This window comes from Neomonachus schauinslandi, chromosome 5 (assembly GCF_002201575.2).
Source record: "Neomonachus schauinslandi chromosome 5, ASM220157v2, whole genome shotgun sequence".
NCBI classification, from domain to species: Eukaryota; Metazoa; Chordata; class Mammalia; order Carnivora; family Phocidae; genus Neomonachus; species Neomonachus schauinslandi.
In genome coordinates, this window is record NC_058407.1 from 153,869,286 (window position 1) to 153,895,452 (window position 26,167).

General features: G+C 47.4%; 1 protein-coding gene across 1 annotated transcript in view; it reads left to right on the forward strand.

The window, feature by feature from the left end:
- The first annotated feature begins 3,633 nt into the window (after positions 1–3,633).
- VWA3A (von Willebrand factor A domain containing 3A) overlaps positions 3,634–26,167 on the forward strand; it is a 52,375-nt gene continuing 29,841 nt past the window's right edge. Inside the window, exons 1-12 of the mRNA XM_021686830.1 lie at positions 3,634–3,721; positions 5,032–5,110; positions 5,398–5,527; positions 9,588–9,712; positions 9,812–9,889; positions 11,726–11,780; positions 15,810–15,908; positions 17,550–17,656; positions 20,306–20,431; positions 20,738–20,846; positions 21,081–21,146; positions 24,021–24,146. Coding sequence (XP_021542505.1) covers positions 3,634–3,721; positions 5,032–5,110; positions 5,398–5,527; positions 9,588–9,712; positions 9,812–9,889; positions 11,726–11,780; positions 15,810–15,908; positions 17,550–17,656; positions 20,306–20,431; positions 20,738–20,846; positions 21,081–21,146; positions 24,021–24,146 — 1,188 coding nt within the window. The remainder of the gene's footprint in view (positions 3,722–5,031; positions 5,111–5,397; positions 5,528–9,587; positions 9,713–9,811; positions 9,890–11,725; positions 11,781–15,809; positions 15,909–17,549; positions 17,657–20,305; positions 20,432–20,737; positions 20,847–21,080; positions 21,147–24,020; positions 24,147–26,167) is intronic.

A 26,167-nucleotide genomic window follows, 5' to 3' on the forward strand; every position in this document is an offset into this window, starting at 1 on the left:
GAGGAGGAGACAGTTACCAGCTTTCCCGCCTGGCATGGCGCAGGTTCTCTGCTACCTGTCTTCAGTTCCTACTACGGGAAGGTAGCACATACCACGGCTCTACTGGTCCAAACCATAGTTTTCTGCTCATCCAGAGATTCTAGAAATAGAAGTCCAAATCCTGCTTCCAGGCTTTTGTAGGGGTGGAGAAAAGCAGAGTGCTTGGGGAAAGGCTGTTGTCAACAACAAAGTGGTAATGTCTTCCTTGGGGTGAGGGAGTTTTCCCCTGTCCCTGCCTCAGGCTGCAGTGGTGCAGTCTGTTACCTTGGAGACCAGCTAACACTTCCTGGCAGGGCAAGTGCCTCTGTTGAGTTGCTTGGAGGAGCTTAGAAGAGGTGGGAACCAGGAAAAGCAGAGTCCTGGGATGACCAGGGGCCCCTCTCCCAAAGATGGAGAAATAAATGGAGAAATGCAGGTGAGAGTGAGTGTCACAGGGTTGGCAGGATGGTAAGAGAGGGTGGCGCACACCCAGACGCCAAGCTCTGGAGCGAGTGTGGAAGAGGTTTAGGGAGCCTGGGCCCGTGGGCCTCTGCTCCCTACATGCCAGGCGCTGTGCTGGGTGCTGGGGGTGCAACCGCAGACAAGGAAGTAGCGGGGCTGCTCCGGATACAACTTGGTATGAGGCAGCCCGGGGGCAGCAGTAGGAGGAAATTATTTTCTTCCTGGGGGTTGGAGGGCAGCAAATGGGGTTCAGGAAAGACTTGCTGGGTTTTCTTGTCAAATGAAAAGGGCTAAGGGTGTTTCTAGAAGCAGGTCCAATTTGAACAAAGAAGGGTATGAAATAGTAAGGTGCATGTAAGTAGGAGTTGCCAGGGACCATAGACGGGTAAGAGGTAAGGGGGAGGAGTCAGCAAGAAACAGGTCCTGAAAAGAACGGTAAACATTGCAAGGAAGGTTCAGCTTGATGATCCACGGCACTGAGGAGTCATGGCAGGTTCTAAACAGGTGGAAAACTCTGCATGTCAGAAAGATCATCCTGGCAGCAGAATGTAAAATGGATTGGATGGGGGCAAGACTTAGATTGTTTGGCCATTCAAAATACAAACCCTGGGGATGGCTTTATCCCGGGTGTTCAGGAGAATCCAGCTATTAGCAAACCAAGAAGTTAGCTGGAGGTTTTCTCTTATCTATCCACTAACCAGGGCTACTACCTCTTGCCCTTTGACCGTGATGCTATCTCCTAGGGGCCAGCCTACATATTCTCTTCCCCACCGGAGCCCAGCCCCAGAGCAACGTGGCCCAATTTTGTCTAAACTCTAGGTGTGCCCTGAGCGCACTTACTCAACAAATATTTTTTGAGCAGTTACTAAGTTCCAGGCACTGACTACACAAAAGTCTTCTAGCAGTGACCATAACTAAGTCCCTGCCCTCAGGGATCTTACTCTTAGTGGGTTGATGGGTGGGGGAGAAAGGTTACCACCTTTAAGTAAGTAAATAATGTAGTACTTCAGATGATAAAACAAACCACATTCTGGAGAAAACAAAGCAGGGTGGAGGGTTACTATTTGAGTGGGGTAATCAAAGAAGCCATCTCTAATGAGGTTTCGTTTGAGCAAAGACGGGAGGGTAAGGGCTGTGTCCAGTTCATCTCTGCCTCCCCAGTACCAGCTCTTTCTGGCACCCAGAAAACATCCTAAAAATGTTCACGGGATGAGTGATCGTTTACATGTCCTATGCCAAAGCGCTTGAAGAAGCAGCACATTCTTCTAACGCTGTTCTGCATTTCTATAGTACTCTGTATTTACAAAGCTCTTTGACATTCTCAGTGTCGGGGTTCAGTCTCTTGATGACTGTGTTGAAGTAGGCAGGGCAGTTACTAGGAACCCCCTTCCATTCTGCAGAAGAAACCCAAGGTCCGGTGCTTTCTAGAACACCACGTTGTGCCCTGAGTTTTATGCCAACCACACCCTCCTCCTCCAACAGCCACACCAGTCACCCTAGAATCCAGTCGTGCAGGCCTCTGAATTCATTAGATTGTTAATCACTCACTGAAAAGAGGGAACTGGGACACTGTGGGGCGTCCAGTGTTCACGAGGCATTTCTAGTTCAACAGTCTCTGGCCCTGGTCTCTCAGCCAAGCATCCTGAAGGAAAGCCAGTTGTTTTTTAAACATTTTTTAACATTAACAACATTGCCAGATTATCTTGGTGCTTCCCAAAAAACAAAGCATCCTCTGAGTAAAAGATTAAAGACCCCAGAGAGAAAAGCAAGTTGCACCATCATTAGGCTATTTTATTTAATGATTTCGTAAGAACACACACTCTGATTTTTCAAGCTGCAACCCCCGAGTCTCTCACTTGCTGTGTCTTAGCCAATATTTTTTTGGTTGCAAGTAATAGAAACCTAAATGAGCTAACTTAAGCAGAAAGATGGGGGATTATAAGGAACAGGGTTTTTCGTGGAACCCAAGAGCAGAAAGTAAAGGTAGTTCTCACAAATGCCTGAGATCAGCATTTAGATATTCAAGAACCAAGGCAGGGGCGCCTGGGTGGCTCAGTTGGTTAAGTGACTGCCTTCAGCTCAGGTCATGATCCTGGAGTCCCTGGATGGAGTCCCGCATCAGGCTCCCTGCTCGGCAGGGAGTCTGCTGCTCCCTCTGACCCTCCCCCCTCTCATGTGTTCTCTCTCTCTCAAATAAATAAATAAAATCTTTAAAAAAAAAAAAAAAAAGAACCAAGGCAGTTTCTCAACCTCCTCTCCCTTCACCTCCCCTCCCCCAAATGTGTATCACCTACCAGTTCCTGCTCTGTTGTAACTTACAGTCTAATGGGAGAGAGACACCAATGTTTAAAAATCACACTAAAGAATGTATCATTCTAAATTAAAAGTATTCTGAAAGAAAGGAGCACAGTTCTGTGAGAGTTTACATAACACTAAAGGAACCTGAAATACAGTGGGAGGGTGAAGAGCAGTTCCCTGAGAAAGTGACACACTGAAATATCAAGAATGAGTTGAGGGAGGGGGAGGGGATGTTCCGGAGCAAAGACAGCACGTGAAAAGGCCCTGTGGTTAAAGGAACTGCATAACATTCTAGGAATTGAAGGGAGGGGTCGTGGAACACAGAATGGGGAGCAGGGGGGAAGAGGGAAAAGCTGGAGAGGTAGGTAGGCAGCAGCCCAATCATGAAAGACCTCAAATGCCATCCAAAGGATCTTAGTCTTCATCCTAGAAATGAAGGGAAGGCTTTGAATCATTTGAACCAGGAGGGAGAAGAGGGGGTGTGATGTTGGGTTTGTATTTTTAAAAGATCACTCTGGCTTCAGTGAGAACAGACTGGATGGGAAGGGTCTGAGGGAATGTGGGGAGGCCAGTTAGGGTCTACTACAGTTGTCTATGGCAGAGGTGACAGTGGCCTGGACAGAGAATGTCACTGGAGACAGAGATAAGTGGAGAGATTTGAGAGGGGGAAAATTAACAAGAGTAGGTGATGGATTGGATATGGGAAATGAGGTGTCAGGAGTAATTCCCAGGTTTCTGACTCATATAAGTAATGGAGAGTGGCTCTTTTCTCTGAGCTAGGAAACACTGAAAAGAGGATAGGTTTGTAGGGAATATGAATTCAGTGTTGGACATGCTGAGTTTGAGGTACTCCAGATGGAAATATCCAGTGTCGATGAATACAGTCTGCCATCAGAGTGGGAGGTCCAGATTTTTGACGTGCCACTGGGAGTCACTGATGTGTGTACGTGGTAGTTGAGGCCATGGACAGGGAAGGATAAGACTGCCTAGGAAAAGAGGATAGAGAAGGGTAGAGAGGGCACAATTTATCCTTGAGGAACACCGACTTAAAATGCTCGGGTAGAGGAGAATGAGTCTGGAAGGGAGACCAGGAAAGAGCCAGCAGAGAGGGAGGAAAAGGGTGGGAGAGAATGGCCCCAGGGGAACCAAGGCAGGGAAGGACCACTTACTCCTCTTTATCTGAAGACAGGCTTTTGCCGCTTCTGAATGTACGTGGTGGCCCCATAGCTCTTAATTCCAAATTCCCAGATGGATCCATCTTGTTCCTGTCCATTGCTGACTTTAAACTGTAAGGAGTAGGCTACAGGGTCCCCCCTTTGAGTGCAGATGTCATTCACAAAGAAAAGAATTTAACCTCATCTCAGTATTCCCGCCCCCCCCCTTAAAATCGTTATGGTCATTCGTTGCCCTCTCCACACAGTCCAGCCCTCACCATACTCTTTAACATGGCCACCTCCTTTCTGTCCTTCATGACGGTCTAAGCTCAAGGTCAAGCTTTCAGCTGACCACCTTAGCTAAAACAGATCCCTTTCCTGATAACTCTCCATCGTATCATCCTGTTCACATCCTTCTTAGCACTTGCCACAATTTCTTTTTTTTTTTTTTAAAGATTTTATTTATTTATTTGAGATAGAGAGAATGAGATACAGAGAGCATGAGAGGGAGGAGGGTCAGAGGGAGAAGCAGACTCCCTGCCGAGCAGGGAGCCCGATGCGGGACTCGATCCCGGGACTCCAGGATCATGACCTGAGCCGAAGGCAGTCGCTTAACCAACTGAGCCACCCGGGCGCCCCTGCCACAATTTCTATATAGACTATATTTAATTTTTTTAACATCTGTCTTCCCCCACTCTAGCTCAGTGGTTCTCAGCGGGGGACAACTGTGTCCCTCAGGAGATGTTAGGCCACGTCTAGAGACATTTTTGGTTGTCACAACTTGGGAAACTGGCATCTAGTGAGTGAGTGAGGCCAGGGATGTTGCTAAGCATCCCACAACGCACAGGACAGCCTCCCAACCAAGAATGACCCTGCCCAAAATGTCAAAAATGCTAAAGTTGAGAAGTCTCTGTTCCCTTGTTCACCATCATATCCTCAGCACCTCGCACAAAGCCTGATACCTAGGAGGTGTTCGATAAGCATTAGTGAATGAACGACAGAAGAGTTGAGATAACTATAGATACCCCCAAAGCTGTTGTCTCTATGCTGCATTTATCTTTCTCTTTTCTGGTGTTCCTTTTCTCCCTAGGAAAATAAGCGTTGGGTGTTTTTATAATGGCTACACATACTAGTCCTGTCTGCCATGGCCAAGATAATATGTTTCTGGAAGATCATTGGTAAGCATCCTCTCTGATTTTTCAAATGAAGACAACAGCAAAAACTTGAGGGGGGAGATGCCTGCCTCAAAGCGAGACTGGATAAATGGTCATGGCATCATCTTATGCCCGAGGACTTCCATTTTCTCACTACCAAAATGGTAGAATAAAATGTCTTAAGAACCTGGGGTCCACCTTTTATCAGAACTCTACAGGACCCCTTCCCAGTTGGCTCTGGAGACCCTGGCAATGTGGAGGCAAGGTCTAGTGCTGGGACACTGATCATCCACTCACTGTGTGTTTTGTAGTGTGAGGAGAAACAATGACAGAGATCCAAAGAAGCAGTTGGACCAGAAGGACATCCATGGCCATGGACTTGGCCAAAAGCCAGACAATGGACTACTGGTTACACATGTTAACCAGACACAAGACTTACTGGTAAATACAACAGTGCTTTAACTGAGTCACAGTGCTTACAAATCATAGTCAGGGAATGCAGAATGTGTTAAACTCTGGGTGTTTCTTTTTTTTTTTTTTTTAATTTTATTTATTTATGAGAGAGAGAATGTGTCTGAGAGAGAGAGCATGAGCGGGGGATGTGGGGGCAGAGGGAGAAGCAGACTCCCCGCTGAGCAAGGATCCTGACCCGGGGCTCCATCCCAGGACCCTGAGATTACAACCTGAGCCAAAGCCAGACACTTAAGGGACTGAGCCACCCAGGCACCCCACTCTGGGTATTTCTTTCTTCACGTAGGCTCTCGGGATAGAAAACGATTAGTTAAACATTCATCTCTAATCCTCTGCCTTTAGAAATGACAGGAATCCCTATGCTGTTTATATAAATTTTATAGTCTTCTTGGCTGTATCATTAAACATTCAGGAGTATATGAAGACTGTCTGTGTTACCAAAGCCTGAAGACTAGGGAATGTAAATTCTAAAATTTCCCTTTCTGAGATTTGTCTTTCTTTTAGGGTTCCCTAAAACCTAGATCCAAAAATCAGTTTCAGGAAGTGCTATCAGAGCAAGAGCATCGTGGCAAGAGAATTAACTTCTAGAATAACCACAACTGTGGTTTTAGGCTGACTCTCAATGTGTCAGTGAGCTGTTTTCTTTCCCACGATGGTGGGTGGGTGGTCTAGAACTCAGAATTCATTCTACCATAGAAACTATTGTGATCAGGAGTAGTTAGGGGCAAGCCTGGCCTATAATCACCCACCTAATCTACGTGAGAGTTTAAAGATGGTATCTTTGAGATGACAATCTGTCAAAAACAATACAGTTTTAATGCTGGCAATCAAACAATCAGGAAAATGGTCCTGTTTTACTTTCCTCAAGTATTGGCACTAATAGGAAAGTAATTTTAATTAAAAGAAAATGAGGAAATCTCAATAGTCTTGAGATTCTGGGTGATTCTTTCAATGATTTCAGATTTGATAATATGAGTCTTCACTTCATCTAATTTCATATCAAATACATGACTTCCCAGATGGACAAGGACCACTCGGACCCTTATTAGCCACAGCTGGGACCTCCTCTCCCTCACAAATGAATAGCAGTGGGAAAGAGAGAAAGGACTGTCCCAACACAAAGATCTTCCTACTCTCCATGTGAAGCACATATTTTAGTATGTAATCAGTATGCCCTACAGTCAAAATGTATGATGTCTGTGAGTTAATGGTGGACCTTCAAATATTAATCATACAAAATCCATGTCCTAAAACACGATGGATCATTTAAAATGCAAGTAAAACAGAAGAAAGGTGAATTATCAGTCTAAGGGGTTATCAACCAGGGAGTCGGTTGAGTCCTGAAAGGTGAAGAGAGTGACATCTAGTGTTCATATGATGTAAAGCAGCGTTTCCCTAAGTGCCAGATGGGGACCATGCATATTAGGGGGTGTTGTTTAAGGGCAGAACATTAATTAGCATAAAACCATATGAGAACATTATCTTTTTAGTCAGTTCCCCCTCAATCCTTCATGAGGATAGCCACAGTTTGGCGCTAACGTGAGCTCTGCAGCTTGGGTTTGAATCCCAGCCGTACCACTTACTAGCGTGACTTTGGGAAAATTACTTAAATTCTCTGTGCCTCAGTTTCCTTGTCAGTAAAATGGGGTAATGACGGAAACGATTTTGTAGAATTAAATGAGTTAATATATGGCCAGTGTTTGACACGTAATAAATGCTATTTAAATGTTTGCTCCATTAGTATTGTTCACACTTCTTTAACACTTGCTAATCTCCTTTGAAACAGAGCAGTGGGCAGGCCTCAGGCACAGAACCGAGGGCACACAATAGTATCTAGCTGGCATATAATAACAGCATTTCATTTTTATTGAGTGGGAGATACGGATCATTGCTGGGATCTGTTAACGCAGCAACACTCAAGGCCTTGTGCTGCTACAGCTTCAAACGCCCGTTTTACAGGTGAAAAAAGAGCCCCACCAACCTGCGCAGCATCACAGAGCAAGTAGATGGAGAACCCCACCTACGGCGCTCCTTTCTTCTCTCCCGCTCTCCTCTGGACTTTCTTCTTCCTGTGTCCTCTACCCTGTCTAGTGGAGCTCAATCAGCTACCTGCAGAGTTTTCAACCCCTTGTCTACCACCTCACCCACTACCGTGAGAACCCTGGTAGATACAAGCCCAAGGAGCACCCACCTAGGATTCGAGTAGGCGCCCGGGAGATGGGTGCAGCCATCTCTAATATAGATGGGGTTCCTGGTGGGTTAAACAGTGGGCAGGCCCATTCCCCAGCCATCAGATGATGCTGCAGGGCAATTTCCATCATCCACTCAGCCGGCCTCCCTCATGATGCTGTACCACACCCAGAGGGAGTCCTGGCCAATTCTGGCAGCATTTACATCCCATGTGTATCACACAGGGATTGCGCTGGAAGCCCCGTCTGAACCAGGCTTTGCACACCTTCCCAGCCCCTTCTCATGTCACATCACACACTCCAACCATCGTGGCCACCTTTCTGCTCTACAAACGTTCTGACCGCTTCCCCGCTCCATGCCTCTGCCTGGAATGAGCATTCCCTAGCTATGCACAGGGCCGGCTCCTCCTTCACCTCCAGATCTCGGCTCACAACGGCCTTCTCCGACCCCCTCCCCCGCCCCTGCAGAAGTGACCTCCCCGTCTCCATCCTACTCACTGTCTATCACATTTCCCTGCTCCATGTTCTTCCTGCAACTGTTCCTTTCTGAAACTATATACACTGATTTCATCTCTTCTCTACTCTCTACCTATTCACACTAGGATGTAAGGTCCAAGAAGGCAAGAACGTTTCTATCTTGTTCACACTGTAGACCTAGGACCAATGACAGCACCTGGTTCATACAAGGGGTCAGAAACACCCACTGGGGGAAGAAGAAATGCCAGACTCCAGGAGAGGTGATCAAGGCCAAATGGGCTAAGAGCCTCAGGTCAGTTTTCTCTGCCTTCTGGCTCCCAGAAAGCATCCCCAATCTTAAATGCTTGCTGTGAAGGACTTCAGCTCCGCCACCAAGGCCACCACCCAAATCCTGAGCTTGGCGCTGTGTAAGTGATCCAGGTGTCATGAGATATAAGCAAGAGGGCGTGGTCCTTTTCGTGGCCAGACTCCTGTGATGGTGAGGAAATTCTATGTTTAAAACTCTAACCTGGTGCTCCTGCTTCTGGCCTCTGGACTAGACAGGATAAACCCATTCCCTCCTCCATGAGCCAACAAATGTTTGTTGAGGACCCGCCAGACTGATAGCAAGGCAGAACTCATAGCAAGATACAGAAAATGCAAGTGTGGAAATAAACAAAGAGCACCCAAATGAGAACAGAGGCCATTTATTCCGAGTTTGCTTCCAGCAAGGGAGTCAGCCACCTTCACCTGTGTTTGGTAGAGAGACTCAAAGGCAGGGGATCAGGAAAGCTTTGTAGTGAAAAAGGAGAAAGCTTCAGGTGTGCCCAGAAGAGCGGTGCTGGCATGAGGAAGCTGGAGGTGGGCTAACTAGAAGGCAGGCATCTCATGTGATTGGTTTTGAGGGCATATTTGGCCTTCTCTGGTGGGTCCTGAGCCGGATGTGGGATAAAAAATAGGAAAACTGAAGGTCATTGACCAAGTCCAGACCCTTCTGGGCCAGTTGCTACAGTTGTGGTTTGGTTTTGTGGACTGGTTGCCACGGAAGTCATGGGTCGGAGTTCTGTTGTCCTATATGGTCTGGCCACTGTATATTCGGTCTCGCACGAGGCAGGGTGTGGTGAGTGACCCTTGAATTATCTCGCTGCATATTGGGGATGAGGTGAAGGATGAGAATGGGTATTTCCAGAGCAAGTGGCCCAGGACACAGGCCTCCTCATTCCTAAGTTCCCTCAGCAAGGTGAGTTCTTGAACAGACTGCGTTCAGGGACGACCCATCGGAGTTGGCAGCCCTTGGGCATCTGTGAGGAGGGGGAACCTAGGGCGTCCTCAGCCTTGCCCTCTCTTTCCCCAGTTTTCTGTGTGACTCTGGCTCTGTCTCGCAGAGGCTGCAGAGAGATGAGACCAAACCCTTGGCTTGGGAGGACTCGGAAGACTGGCTTTCCAGGCACAGTTTACAGTTTGAGAGGCTCACCCTGGCTGACCTGCTTAGCCAAGGCACCGCCGTGCTGTGAGTCTGGCACCATTCCCTTCACCCCCAAGCCCGCAAGCCTGGCAACACCCCACTCCCCGGCCCCAGAGACCCCTTCTTAAGACTTTGCTTCTTCAGGGAGGAGGGCAGCAATATCATGAGGCAAGTGTACTTCTCCACCCAGATCATCCACCAATTTGAATCCAAGCTTTCTGAGTAAGTACAAGAGCTCAAGAATTTCTTCATTTCAGCAGCCCGAAAGTAACTTTGTTCAGGGGCGCGTGGGGGGCTCAGTTGGTAAGCATACTCTTGATTTCGGTTCTAGTCGTGATCTCAGGGTCATGAGATCGAGCCCCACGTCAGCTCCGTGCTCGGTGTGGAGTCTGCTTGAGATTCTCTCTCTCTCTCCTCCCTCTGCCCCTCCCCCCCCACTCACACTCTCTCACTCTCTAAAATAAATAAATAAATAAATAAATAAATAAATAAATAAATAAATAAAAATCCTTAAAAAAGAGATTTTGTTCTGACAACAATCTCTGGGTTCTTGGGCATGTCCCTCCCACCTCTGGTCCTAATGGCCTCTTTGATCAAATAAAGAGATTGGACCATACCGGTTTTTCTCAGCCTTTTCAAATCCATGGGCCCTTTGGATGAGCGCATAAAACCTCACACCATCATCTGAGGTATAATAGTTAAATGGACCACTTTCAATGACAGATTGGTTGGGCTTATACTTTTGCAAATTATGTCAAAAATATGCGGGCTACCCACTCCCAAACCAGATTTTCCGAGCACATATATACATTCCATCCCCAATGTAGCAATCTATGATCCATGATCACTGTTTGCCTGAGGTTTCTTAAAAAGCTATAATAATAATTAATACCTGTCATTTATTAATGTGTCAGGAATTCTGCTAAGGCCTGCGTGCATTATCTTGTTTAATCCTCACAACAACCGAAAATACATTACTCTCAAGCCAAATATCCAAAATTCAATTGACAACTGACCAATATGCCAGATTTATCAAAACATTTTAACTGTAACTTTTTTTTTAAAGATTTTATTTATTTGAGAGAAAGACAGCACAGAGGGAGAGGGATAAGCAGACTCCCGGCTGAGCAGGAAGCCCTATGTGGGGCTCAATCCCAGGACCCTGGGATCATGACCTGAGCCGAAGGCAGAGGCTTAACTGAGCCACCCAGGGGCCTCTTAACTGTAACTTTTATAGCAATTTTTATCAGGTATGAAGGTTTAAACAGGTTTTAAAGAATTTTGCAATATTTTGGTTGATTGGTTTTAATTGTGAATCAAGCATGTTAAGGAATGTTCAAGTCCATTCAGTTAATTCAAATCGATTTTCAGGGAATTGGCTTTCAGCAAACTGACTTTTGGCAAATTGACTCGGGTAGAACCCTGGTATAATCTTCATGTTGGAGGTTCAAAGAGGTTACCACACCTGTCGAAAGGTTACACAGCTAGTAAATTGGAGAGCTGGATCTCAAAGACCAGCACGTCTCATTATGAAGCTCATACTCTTAGCTCTATTCATACTCATGTATAACTTAAAATTCTACCCACTGCCCCATGATTTCACATCCAAAGGTTTGGTTTTTTTTTTTTTTTTTTACATCCAGAGGTCTTGTTTGCCGTTTTGTAGGCTCCCAAATCCCACCTGCCCTCGATGAGGGCAATTCAGTTGAATTCAAGTGATGAGTCCTGAACTTGAGCACCTGTTACATGCTCTCTCTGTCCAGTCATTGGATTGGTTTGCAATAAGGCAAGTTCAAGACGTTCTCCCGACTACTTTTTGGAAACTGAGGGGTTTTTTTGTTAATCAGTCCCCTGAGAACTTGCTGCTGAACTGCCTCCATTGGGCATTTATGGTCATCTCCAGGTGACTAGCAAGTTTCACCTGGGGAGACACGGATTTGAGAAGAGCAAGACATTACCCCAAAATCCCATCCACACCTTCTTCCCATGTATGTAAGTGACTGTCATTCAGTGATGAAGTGGGACCTTGGCTGATGAGTCTTTCTGGTATTTTGCCAGGGCTATTGAACTCTATCAACAGAGAATCCAGTGGCTCACAGAAAACAGCAGGAAGGTAAGAGACTCCATTCTCCGCCCCCTTTTACTCATTCTGTCTGTACTTGTTACAGTTCTTTCAGTTGCAAACGACAGACCTTCAGCTTAAACTGGCCTAAGCTAAAAAAGGAATTTCTCAACCTACATAAATGAAAAACCCAAACACAGCTGTATCCATGGGCTCAGATGATGTCATCTCTTTGTCTCTGGGGTCTGCTTTCTTCTGGGTTGGTTTTATTCTTTTTTTTTTTTTTAAGATTTATTTATTTATTTTAGAGAGAGAGAGCACATGAGTGGGAGGGGCAGAGGGATAGGGAGAGAGAATCTCAAGCAGACTCCATGCTGAGCGTGGAGCCGGAAACAGGATGGGGCTTGATCTCATGCCCCTGAGATCATGGCGTGAGCCCAAATCAAGAGTCAGATGCTTAACTGACTGAGGCGCCCACGCACCCCACTGTACCTTTTCTGATGGAGCTACAGAGTAGACATGAAACCAGCCCAGACTAGATCCCAGGGAAGCAATCACTCACAAACCAACTCGTGGGTCCTCTGGGTGCTGACACAGCCTGGGGTGATGGACAGGCCATCCCTGGGCCCACTTCCCAACTACGGTCAGCAAGGCCCTGGGCAAGTGGCCTCACTGCTTTGGGGGTCTGTTTCCACATTTATGGAGGAGAAAAGCAGGGCTTATAAACGAGTAGCGTGCTGGTAAATCTGGCCCACAGCCATGTTTTTCTTGGCCCTCATAGTTTAAAATATTTCTCGAGTTAGTTGCCAAGATTTAGAATTCTGGTGTTTCATGTTTATGTCTGTTTTTAGCTCTCTCTTGAAAAATGGGAATATCTGGCATCACCAGGCTCCAATTCCCTCTTATGAACTTATCCAGTTATTTTACAGGATAAATGTCTAGAATTCCAATGGCTCTGTTTAAGAGAATGAATGTTTTCAATTATAAAAGCTCTAAAGGCAGTTTTTGTAAATTATAAAAGGAATAGAACTGGCCCCAGATTTGAACTCCTTTCAGCCCCTGAGGATTGGTAATGTCCTGGGAGGCCTCAGCGTTCGTTTGGGTCATCCAACAAATATTGATTGGACGACTACTGCGTATCAGGCACGGGTCCCAGACTGAGAATAGAAACATGACCAATACAAAGGTCCCACCTTCGTGGAGATTATAGTCCAGTGGGGGAGGACAGACAATGGATAATTAGCAATTCATAGGCAAGGTCAAGTTACTGGTAGTGCTATAAAGAGAAATGAACAGGGTAGGGGAATAGAGAGTAGGATAGAAGGAGGGCTGTTTATTTAAAAAAAAATTTTTTTTAAGATTTTATTTATTTATTTGAGAGAGGGAGAGAGAGAGAGCATGAGCGGGGGAGAGGAAGAAGCAGGCTCCCTGCTGAGGAGGGAGCCCGATGCGGGACTCGATCCCAGGACCCTAAGATCATGACCTGAGCCAGAGGCAGATGCTTAACCAACTGAGTGACCCAGGTACCCCAGAAGGAGGGCTACTTAAATAGAATGGTCAAGGAGGAGACATTTGTGCAGACACCTGAAGGAAATGAGGGCACTCCCATATAGAGATCTAGGGGAGAATGTTCCAGGCCGAGGAAACAGCAAATGCCAAGGCTCCAAGACAGGAACAGGCTTGGCATGTTCTAGAAGCGGCAAGCAGGCTTGTGTAGCAAGCACAGAGTGAGCCACATGGAGAAGGGGAGGAGATGAGGCTGGAATCAAGAATGGCCTTACAGAGTACAGATCTTATTCCACAGGTGAGGCCTTTAAGCAGGGGAGTGTCATGATCTGACCTAAGTTTCAAAAAGATCATTGTGGCTCCTTCATAAATTGACTGTAGAGAACAAAGGCCAGGTAAGAATGGTGGTGACTTAGGCTCAAGAGCTAGGGTGGATGGAAGGAGAAATGGTGGACTCAGGGCATGGCTTGAAGGGAGAGCCCACAGGACTGCTGATGGATTGCATGCGTTTGGGGCCAAAGTGCCTGGGGACCTGTTGAATGCCATTCACAAGAGGGCCAGGTGTGTGGAGGAAAATCGAGAGGTCTGGGTTTCACCATATGAAGTCTGAGAGGCTTACCAGACATCTGGGCAGAGACAAGGAGCAGGCAGTTGAATGCATATGTTTGGAGCTGCCAGAGAGTTCTGCCTGCAGATGGACCTTGGATTATCATCAGTGTGCAAATGGTATTCAAATCCCCAAGACACATGAGATCTTTTAGGGAGTGAGTGCAGAACAGTGGTTCTTAACCAGGGAGGGGGGAGCAGCGATTTTGCCCCCCAGGGGATATTTGGTGATATCTGCAGGAATGTTTGGTTGTCAAGACTGAGAGGGGAGGTTGCCAGGGAAGCTGCCAAACATCCTGCAGTGCACTGATCAGCTCCCCATAGCAGAGGATTGTCCAGCTCAAAATGTCAGTAGTTGAGGGGTTGACAAACCCTCGTGTAGATAAGGAAGACGGAGCCCTAGCCCTGTACTTCTCAAACATTTATGGCAGCCAAATCCCTTTTGGTGGTGGGGGTGGTGGGGAGAGGAATTTTGTTAAAATGCAGACTCTAATTGGGCAGATCCGGAGTGGGACTTGAGATTTTGCGTCTAACAAGTTCCCAGGATGTCCTACGATGCAGACTTTGGGCGGAGGTGGGGGAGGGTGAGAAGGACTGGCCAGCAAGTGGACGAAAAAGCAGGAAAACGTGATGTCCTGAAAGACAAATGTACTTATTAAACGCTTCAACTTGTTACATCCTTGACACAGCGAAAGAACGTCCTACACCATTCAGAATTAGCGAACGTTGAGAACTTACATTTGACCATTGGGTTTGGCAAGAGGGAGGTCATTGATCACCTTGACAGGTGTAGCTTCAGTGGAGTGGGGAAGTGAGAGCCTTACTCTGAGGGAGTCACAGAGAAACGAGGGGTAAGCTAAAATGGGAAGCAGAGAAATGAGGTGGGGTAGCAGGAGGGAGGGGTGGAGTCCTGAAAGGTTTATTTCCTTTTTCGGATGGGCAATAGTATTTTGTACTTTGTGTGGTGATGGAAACCATACAACAGATAAGGAGGATCTGGTGGTCCAGGAGAAGAGACGGTTACAGTAGCAAAGTCCCTATTTGGCAAGACAAGAGCAGGTGATGGGAGTCAAAGGGTTGGCCTTAGAGCTTCTGTAGTTGCTCTATAATGTAGATACATTATAACAGGGGAAAAGGCCCAGGGTGTGGGCAAAGGGGCAGGCAGGTTGGTAGATTCTGCGTGGAAAGATTTAAAAAACAAAACCAAACTCTGGCTTGTTCCTCTTTTCTCAGTGAAATTGAAGGCAAACTCACCTGCGGAGGGAGCATAGAAAGGGAATGTTGAGGTGTGAGAGATATAAAATACCCCTCTGTGAGAGTAGAGAAAATTGGGCCTGCAGTAAAGTGGGATTTAAGGCAAAAAGCATCAAATGGAACCCACTGCCCCTAGAGAATCATCCGTCCCGAACGAATGAAAATCCCAGTTCACAATGCAGCTGTAACAGGATGAACCGTCCTCAGCAGAGTCAGACTGCATGGGCACGGAGAATGTGCTAGCTGTTAGACACAGAATTAGAAACTCACAGAAATACCGCAGCAGCCGGCGAGCTTGACACATCTGCCTTTGATTGGTAGAGTGGGTGGAAAACAAATAAGGATATAGAGAAATGGAATAAAATCCGCTGATGTAATTAGACAGCCAACTTTGTATTTTACAAAGGATGCTTTTCTGTGGTCTCCAAATTTTCTTTAATGGCCGTGGCTTACTTTATAAGGGTGGACTGTAAATATTAAGGAAAAAAAAAAAAAGACTTGTAAAGAATAGGCTTTAGGAGCAGATAATGCCCGGAACTATAGTCAGGATCAGGTTTTGCTTTTTTCCTCTATAAAATGGACCTGGCTTCTGCTGCTTTCTGAGGTCAGGGGTGTGTGTTCCAACGTCCACGTCACGTGGAACTGCCCCATGAGAGGGCTTAAGGGAAGCACAGAGCTATGCTGGATGTTCCCACATGCCCTCTTTGGTTTCAGGCATTTGGCCTCATCAAGGGAACCAAAGTTGGTATTGTCATTGATGTGTCAGCCGTCAGCAGTGGCTCTCAGAAAGAGGAATTCCAGACTGACTTCCTGGTAAGTCTCTCTGGCGCAAAGAAGTACCTGGAACCGCCCCCCCCCCCAGACACACCCCCTCCCCTCTGTGAGCTTGGCCAACTGGCTTTGTTTGTAGCACCTGCAAAATGGGGTGTTCTGCAAAGAACGGTTCACACTTAATTAGCACTTACCGTTAAGGAACTATGTCAAGTTCATTTTCAGTTCCTGTGTGAGCTTCTCGTATCCTCACCACAGCAGTCCCTACTAACTGGACTTTTCCTCAAGGGCCCCCAGTTCCCTGGAAAGAGGATGTGAAGAACAGTAATCGGTTGGACTGACTCCAGCATAGCATGGCACAGGTCTCCTGGCCTTTTCTGGACCCAAGGGCTGTTTCGTTTTCTTTGGCATGTCCAAACAAAGAAGCTAAGAACTCTGGAGCCAGATGACTGGCCTCAAGTCCCAGCCGCCTCTGCCACTTCTGGGCTGCGACCTGCTGCCTAATCTCTCTGTGCCTTCGTTACCTCATCTGTAAAATGCAGATGACAACAGAGGCCACCTACCAGGGCTGCCATAGGATGAAAGGAGTTCATGCAAGCTAAGTGCTCAGAAAAAAAAAACTTTGTATGTAGCCTCTGTGCGCTAATGTAAGGGGGTTCTTTTCTTATGGGAACCCCCAGAGCTTTGGATGTGATCGTCCAAGGACTCTTTTTTTTTTTTTAAGATTTTATTTATTTATTTGACAGAGAGAGAATGAGAGAGAGAGCACATGTGAGTGGGGAGGGTCAGAGGGAGAAGCAGACTCCCTGCCAAGCAGGGAGCCCGATGTAGGACTCGATCCAGGGACTCCAGGATCATGACCTGAGCCGAAGGCAGTCGCTTAACCAACTGAGCCACCCAGGCGCCCCGTCCAAGGACTCTTTATAGGGTTCAACATGGGCTAGTCATCCAGAACTGTCCCCCGTTCCTGGTCTCAGCAGATGTCAGGAAACAGTGCTTCATGACAAGTCTTCAGGGCTGAGGTTCTAAAGATCTCCCAGGTGGGCTGGTCTAATATTAGGCAGGACAAGGTCTGTGTTGCCGGTGGACAGATGAAGTTCTACCTAGCCAGGAAGACGAGGGAGGAGCTATCTTACTGCTGGATATTCATTGGCTACAGCTTGAGAGCATCAGATGCGCTGGCCTTGTGCCCACTGCTACATCCCCACCTTCTGTGCTTTGGCGAGAAACCACTGCCCCCAACCTCTGTCCTCCCTCCCTGGATGCCACCGTGAAGGGTGGCACAATCTGAGATGGGTAGCTAAGAGGCTCATCCTCCTCCTAGTCTGTGAGCCAAGTGTGTGGCAGCCCGAAGGAGCTGCTCCAGAAGAAGACATCAGTGTGCAGTCACTGGGACTGAGGGAGGGCACGACCTCCCAGGGTGGTCTGCCAGTCTACGGGCTGAGGCCCATGCCCCGCCCCCACCACGCACACACACACACGGGCTGGGATGCCAGGGCACTCATCTCACACCCCCACATGACTCAGTGGGCAGGAAGCAGATGTCACCTTGGGGCCACTAAGCGACCCCATCCCAGCAAGGCTGACACCCCGGTCCTGAGGAGCCAGCCCCAGCATGAGGAGTGAAGCCAGGCCCCACGTGGCCTGTGGCTCTGGGAACCAGTATGTCCCTTTGTCTGTCAGGACCTCATTGAGGAGCAGCTGAGCCACAAGGAGAAGCTGTATGTCCTGTCCTTCGGCTCCACCACCAGCGCCCTCTGGCCAGACCCGGTGGGAGTCAGCTCTTCCACGTGAGTGACCTCCCGGCCTTGGCCAGGCTGTCTGCTCGTTCCTTGTCCTCCCCACATGGTGCTGTCTTTCTTGAATGAATACAGTGTGAACCCGAGACCCCAACAGGTGAGTGAGTACAAAGAGACAACTCACAAAGCGGAAACACAGGGATCCGTAACCTTCGGCAAAGCAGACAGCCTTGTGAGCAACCCACAAAATGAAAAGACAAGACAACGGCAAGGCACCATTTTTCTCCAGCAAACTAGCAAAGATAATTTTGTTATTTTGAAAATAATACATCTTTAAAAATCCACACAGTACGAAAGCAGAATCTCTCTCTCACCTCCCAATAACTGTTTCTTCTACCTACTTCCACAATGTGTCACGTACATGCATCGGTATGCTTATCCTCTTTTACTAAAACATAAACAGGAATGCATTACCCTGTCTTGCACTTTGCACTTGATTTGAATGTCAGTCTCTCTCAGTACACACAGATCTACCTCGTTCTTTTTTAATGGCTGCATAGTATTCCACTGCATAAATGTCCTGTGATTTAACTAGTCTTTTATTTGGAAGCTTCTAGTTTGTGGGTTTTTTGGGAGGGGCGTGGGGGGGGCAGAGAGAAGATGTGTAAGAATTTCTACTTACGCCAGTAAGTAAAAATTTCTTTTCCATGAAGAGAATATCCTTGATGGCCCAGCAGGTGTTAGGTGCCCTGTTAAGCACTTTTCATGCACTATCTTATTTAATACTTACGGCCAGCAGATGCAGTAGGATTCTTATCCCCATTTTGCCTATGAAAAAATTGGGACTCAGGTGAGGGCGCTTGCCCGGAGTGGTAGAGCCAGGATTGGCTGCCAAAGCCCGGAGCAGATTCCGGGAGAAACCACCTGTATGCATTTCTGGGATGGAGGTCCCCTTGCCCAGCACTAGCTGTAAAGAGGAGCTGTTCTGGCTAGAGCAGGGTCCAGTTCCAACAGCGCTGGCTCTGCATCCTGCTCTGACAGTTACGGGGTGACCTTGACCAGTCCTTGAACTCTCTTTAGCAGAGTGAGGCCAGGGATACCTACCCCTCACTCAAGTCCTGTGAACAGGAGGTGAGGGATAAGCATCTGGCAGGTGGCCGGTACTCGGTGATGAGAGCAGTTTTCTCCTGTGGTTTCCGCTCCAGTTAGACCCCTGATCTCTGGGATGTCAGACCTAGAAGTCACCATGAGGTCATAGGCAAGAGCTTCTCACTGCAGTGATTCCTAGAGACCACTTGTGATTTTGGTCATATCTCTGCCACGTGTACTATTTTGTTTTGTTTTTTTAAGATTTATTTATTTATTCTAGAGAGAGAGTGAGCATGAGTGGCGGGGGTGGGGGGGCGGTGCAGAGGGAGAGGGAGAATCCTCAAGCAGACTCCCTGCCGAGCGTGGAGCTTGATGTGGGGCTCGATCCCAGGACCCTGCGACCACGACCTGAGCTGAAGGCAGACGCTTAACCAACTGAGCCACACAGGCGCCCCGACGTGTACTATTTTAAAACATCAACTCTAGGGGCACCTGGGTGGCTCAGTCGTTAAGTGTCTGCCTTCGGCTCAGGTCATGATCCCAGAGTCCTGGGATCGAGCCCCGCATCGGGCTCCTTGCTCAGCGGGAAGCCTGCTTCTCCCTCTCCCACTCCCCCTGCTTGTGTTCCCTCTCTCGCTGTCTCTCTCTCTGTCAAAAAATAAATAAAATCTTTAAAAAAAAAAAGAATAAAACATCAACTCTACATGTATTATTGAAGGGAACTATCAGTACCATAACAAGAAGCCCGTATCACTTGCCATAATTAGAATGCAGTCATCACAATAAATACAGTGAAAGCAAATAAACAATGATATCAAATTCCAACTTGAAACCTATCGGCCTGGAGAAGGCTGTAGGCCTGGGATCTGCTCTCCCTTTGTGTAGAAAGGAGACTGAAAGGTTATAATAATGAAGGACAGACTTACTGGCCATGAGCTGAGACTTTTTAAATTTTATTGTCATTTTTATTTTATTGGTCAGACAGAAAGAGAAATGGAAAGAGCAGAACTCTCTCACTGGTATGGTGTGAGATATTTAACCAAGAAAGCGTGAAGCCGCTTTCCCTCTTTGGGCTGGGGTGCATCCCAGTGCATGCGAGATGCAGCCACACGGCCAAGGCACCTCCTCTTGGAGCCCCCTCAGGGTCAGGGGATGAACTCTGCATTGGGGGGAGTGTGTGGTGGCTTGGGGCGCAAAGAAGGAGCTTAGCCCAGAACCTCTGATCGCAGAGTCGCTGGAGTCCAGCCTGGTTTGAAATCCCAGAGTTGGCCAGTTGCTTACGGGATCAAATCCTAACTCCGTTTTCTCATGTATAAAATTGGAAGAAATGTATTCCCCTCAAGAATTATTGTTAGCCTGGGGCGCCGGGGTGGCTCAGTCGGTTGAGTGTCTGCCTTCGGCTCAGGTCATGATCTCAGGGTCCTGGGATCGAGTCCCACATCGGACTCCCTGCTCAGCGGAGTCTGATTCTCCTTCTCTCTCTCCCTCCTCCCTTCTGCTCATGATCTGTTTCTCTCAAATAAATAATTGTTAGTCTGAAACGAGCTCATGTCTGTCCTCGGCCTGGCACCTCAGCAGAGCACTGTGGTGGGGTGTCTGCTGTCTCCACAGCCTCCAGGAACTCAGGCTCTGGGTAAAGAAGCTGCAGCCTGACGGAGGCAGCAATTTGCTACAAGCCCTGAGGAAGATCTTCACCCTGAAGGGGCTGAATTCTCTGGTGACCATAATGGGAAGCTGGTAGGTCTCCTTTCCTACATGGGTAACAGACCACACGCACAAAGGGGGCTGGAGAACCAAAAACCATCACGCAGGACCCTTCACACACACTGAGAGAAGGATTTCGTTCATAGGCTGTCTGTCCCTAGGTGTTGGGCAGGGCAGCCAGGGCAGGCCAGGCCTGCAGTCCACTCTACCTTGCATCTTCCAAGCGACCTGGGACACAGGTGGTCAGTTAGATTTGGTAGATATTCCCATTTTCTCTGGAATGTCCTCCACGTGATTTGACCTGGGGCACCCCCTTTTCTTCTTCTGTTTTCTCCCCAGCCCAGATCAGCCTTCTGAAATTCTGTCCAGCTACATCCAACAGTCCACCATGGGAAGGGGCCTCATCACCCACATCGTCACCTACAAATGCAACAATCAGGTGCCCCTTGTAAGTACCTGGGATTCTCCAACGTTTCCCTTGGATTGGCCACAGTGATCTAGCTGGGCCATCTTGGAGGCTCCATGCATGGATAGCCCCCCCCCACCAAGCTGTGGACCAGAACATGACTCTCCTTGTACCTGCTTCTTCCTTTGGGCAGTTGGGAGGTTCAGTCAAGGAGAAGCTTGTGGGAATACTGGCATTGCCCCGGTGAGGATGCTGACCCTGTCACCATCCCCACAGGCTGTCCTAAAGAACCTTGCAGAAGCTCTTGGGGGCTACTACCACTGCTACAGCCCAGAAACAGAGGTAAGCCCTTCTGCCAACGTGCTGCCCCTCTCCTCCCTCCCTGCCTGCCTCCAAGCCTGTGCCTGGGGGACCTGGGCCAGGACAGACCATGCTATGTACTTGCTTCCCCTCCCTGCCGCCATGTTCAATGGGTTTGCACAAGTATAATCAGGTTAAGATGAATATGGGAAGAACAGGGACAGCATGAAGTCACAAGAGATCCTTTGCTCAGCATGCATGATGAGTGGATTGCACACCAGTGAGCCTAGAGGCCTTTTAAAGCCTAGCTGGTCGAATCCTGAATCTCTATCCAGTTGTCATCACCATGGGGTCCAACACCACCTCTGCTCCCACCAAGCGGAGTCTGAAACAGCTGCCTCAGGTCTTCCTCCAAGATACGTCCCTGCTACTGCAGGGGACCCGCAGCAATCAATTCTGAATGAACGATCAATTCTGTACCAGTCCACCCATTAGTATCCTTGTCCCAGTTAATCGTAGCATCACACACCCTGTGTCCACACTGGAGGTAACAATTAGCAAGTGTGCATGTGGACCACTGGCCGATTGAGAATCCACTGTCTGTTCAGCTTGCAGGCTGTGTCACCTGAAACCATCGGTAGCCTTAAGCCAAATAATATTTGTATCTTACAGTGTTCAAGCGTCACAAAGTCTAGCATTTCACACCAAGGAGCCAAGGTCAGACAACATTTTCCTTGGTTTACACCCCTTCTGGTTACATAATTTCCCAAACTCTTGTTTGTTGAGGCCACAGATCACAGGGGCTAGGAAGGTACCGTAAATGAACAAAACCAGCTGGTTTAAGAAGTCTTTTTTTAAAAGATTTTTTATTTATTTATTTGACAGTGAGAGAGAGAGAGAGCGAGAGCAGGAACACAAGCAGGGGGAGTGGGAGAGGGAGAGCAGTCTTCCCGCAGAGCAGGGAGCCCGACGCGGGGCTCGATCCAGGATCCCAGGATCGTGACCTGAGCCAAAGGCAGACGCTTAATGACTGAGCCACCCAGGTGCCCCAAGAAGTCTTTTATTTTAGGGGAGCCTGGGTGGCTCAGTCGGTTAAGTGTCTGACTCTTGGTTTCGACTCAGGTCGTGATGTCAGGGTCCTGGGATCGAGCCTGGCATTGGGCTCCCTGCTCCGTGCGGAGTCTGCTTCTCCCTCTGCCCCTCCCCCTGCTCATGCATGCTCTCACTCTCTAAAATAAATAAACCATCAAAAAAAAAAAAAAAAAAGAAATCTTTTATCTAAAAACCCGTGGCCCTCTTGGCTTCTCTATTGTTTTTCTTCATAGAGATATGAGTACAACAAATATCATGGTCTTATTTTAATATAAGCAGAAAACAGTAGAAGGGTAACAAAAAACTTAAGCTGACTCAGAGGGGTGGGGGCAGCAGAGAGTGGGTGGGCCTGTGGAAGACTAGGTAGCTCTTACCCCATCTAGAGAGACGCCTCTGCTCAGCCCTTGGCCCATCCCCATCGTTGCTCTGGAGGAGTGTGACCCCCATGCTGCTAGGTTTTCCAAGGAGCCAGAAATCTGGATTTGTATGTATGTGTGACTTCTTTACATTTTTTTAAATGGAGATGAAATTCACATAACATAAAGTTCCCCACCTTAAAGTGAACGATTAGCAGCAGTTAGTACATTCGCAATGTTGTGCAACCACCACCTCTATCCAGTTCCAAAACATTTTCATCCCCCCAAAAGAAAATTCTGTACCTGGGGCGCCTGGGTGGCTCAGTCGGTTAAGCGTCTGCCTTCGGCTCAGGTCATGGTCCCAGGGTCCTGGGATTGAGCCCCACATGGGGCTCCCTGCTCAGCAGGGAGCCTGTTTCTCCCTCTCCCTCTGCCTGCCTGTCTGCCTGCTTGTGATCTCTCTCTCTCTCTGTGTCAAATAAATAAATAAAATCTTTAGGGACACCTGGGTGGCTCAGTTGGTTAAGCGACTGCCTTCGGCTCAGGTCATGATCCTGGGGTCCCGGGATCGAGTCCCGCATCAGGCTCTCTGCTCGGCAGGGAGTCTGCTTCTCCCTCTGACCCTCCCCCCTCTCATGCTCTATCTCATTCTCTCTCTCAAATAAATAAATAAAAAGAAAAAAAAATCTTTAAAAAAGAAAAGAAAATTCTGTACCCATTAATCTGTTACTCCCCCTTTCCCCTCCCCCACAGCCCCTGGAAACCACCAACCTGCTTTCTGTCTCGATGGAGTCACCTATTCTGGATATTTCATATAAATGGAATCACACACCTTTTGTATCCTGTCTTCTTTCCATTAGCGTCATGTTTTGAAGGCTTATCTATGTTGTAGCCTGTCTCAGAGCTTCATTCTTTGTTATGGCTGATTTATTGTCTAGATCCACAACCTTCTGTGTGTCCATTCATCCACTGATGGACACTTGGGTTATCGCCACCCTTCGGCTGTTGTGAACTGCTATGAACATTGCTGTACAAGTATCTGAGTCCTCGTTTTCAATTATTTGGGGTATCTACCTACAAGGGGAACTGCTGGGTTATATGGTAATTCTGTGTAGACGTCTTTGAGGAACCACCAGTCTGTTTCCCACTAGCAGTGGGCAAGTGTTCTGGTTCTCCCCATCCTCACCAACGCTTCCATAGCCAGTCCAGTGGGTATAAAATGTTTCTTCGTATCTTTAAGGTTAGAAAACCCTTCAGTTATTTAATAACACTGCAGGCCAGTACAATAGAAATGGAACACAACAGGTTTGCAGGCTCTATCCGGCACGTGGACCCTAGTTTATAACGTCTGGCTTAACCAGTCCGCCCCTCAGCTTTAGGAAATGACATGACTGCTTGCCCTTCCCTGCGTCGGCCACGGCTAGCAGCCAAGTGACCTCTAATGGCTGATTGCTCCTACCACCCCCAGGTCTATACCAGCTGGGACATGGACCAGCTGCTGGAAGAAATCCAGAAAGCCCAGAGCCTCCTGGGCCACATCCAAGCCTTGCGCCACAGGACCCCCTGTGAGGAGCTAACCAGCATGACGAAGGAGGTAGGTGGTGTAGGGGAAGATTCTGGAGCTGGCCTCACTCCATCCTCCTTTCTCACCCGTCTCTCTGAGGGCATAGCTGCCAAAGCCCCCATGTGCTAACAGAGAAATAAGGCAAAGCCCTGCCCTTTGCTGTACCCCACAGCTCTGAGCTGTGTGGGCCTTCCACTGTGCCAGAAGGATCCTGATGGATTTTCTAACTGAAAAATGTATTTCAGAGAAAGGCCAGCAGGCTCCTGCCACCCCACCCACCTCCCACTGTCCCCTCCCTACCCCCCAATTTGGAGAAGGATGAACACCTCACCCACACAGAGTGGGCTGTCTTGAAGATGGTCTTTGCTACCCAGCGCTTCATTTGGGGCAAACGTCCCTGCGTGGCGGCTTGATTATTGTAACATCAGCAAAATAACTCAGCCAGCTCATGGGCGTAGCACCATAAGAGCTCTGAGCTGTTTAGATCAGGCAGAAAACTTAACTGTGGACAGGAGGCACTGAGAATGCGCTTATAGCTTCACCAAATGAAGGCATGGCTGTGACGTACAGGACATCTTGGTCCGGCTGGACGCAGTGGAAGAGACACCACACCTAGAAACCGGAATCTTCCGATTCGGTTCCAGCTCTTCTACTGAGTATCTATAAATCATAACAACTGTTGTATTAGAAGAGTTCTCATTTACTGAGTGCTCATTCTAAGATAGACACAATGATTAATTCTTTAAACGTCTTATTTTAGCATAACAACAACAGTCTGCTGTAGATATATTATTACCCCCATTTTACTGATGAGGAATCTGAAGTCAGAAGGCTAAATAATTTGCCTCAGATCCCAGAAACAGAGACAGATGAAGTTTGAATTGAACCCAGGTCTGTCTGATGTCAAAACCTCAGCCAGGAGTTTCCTACAATGCAATGCATGTATTACTCATGGTTTGCAAGACAATTACAAAGTGGTACATGAATTAATTTTTTTTAATGTTGTGTATTTAAAACTAACTCATTATGGTGGTAATACATCTTCTTTCTAAAATTATTTGAGTATAAAAAAGGGAGTCAATTTTTAAAATTAGATCAAATTAACAATTAAAAAGCTTTAATGTTACGCATTTGGTTTATTTTTTTAAAGATTTTATTTATTTATTTGTTTATTTTTAAAAGTTTATTTATTTATTTGAGAGTGTGGGGGGGCGGAACAGAAGGAGAGGGAAAGAATCTTCAGCAGGCTCCACACCCAGCATGGAGCCCAACACGGGGCTTAATCTCATGACCCTGAGATCATGATCTGAGCCAAAATCAAGAGTTGGATGCTTAACTGACTAAGCCACCCAGGCACTCCTAAAGATTTTTTTTTAAGTAATCTCTACACCCAACGTGGGCCTTGAACTCACAAGTCCAAGATCAAGAGTCACATGCTGTACCAACTGAGCCAGCCAGACGCCCCCGTATTTGATTTATTTTTTAAAAAATTCTAGGTGTGCCTGGCTGGCTCAGTCAGGGGAGCATGCAACTCTTGATCTCGGGAGTTTTGAGTTCAAGCTCCATGTTAGGTGTAGAGACTACTTAAAAGTAAAATCTTTAGGGAAACTTGGGTAGCTCAGTCAGTTGAGCGTCTGGCTCTTGATTTTGGTTCATGGTCATGATCTCAGGGTCATGGGATCGGGCCCTGTACTGGGCTCCATGCTCAGCACAGAGTCTGCTTCTCTCTCTCCCTCTGCTTCTCCCCCATTCTTTTTTTCTCTCTCTCTTTCAAATAAATAAATAAAATCTTTAAAAACAAAAGGGTAAAATCTTTTTAAAAATTCTAAATAACAGTACAGTGGTATTCAGATACAGGAAAATTCATGAAGGCAGTGCTCAAATGTCTAAAATTTGGGAATTGTTGTTCTCTGTCTTATTTATACATGACTTATGACTTAACATCTCAGAACCTCAGGCTTTCAGTCTGTAAATGTGGGTGAGGGGAGGCTGGACTAGACCAGGGCTCCTGAAATGATCTAATGTAGGAGTTACTTTTTACTTCTTCGAAG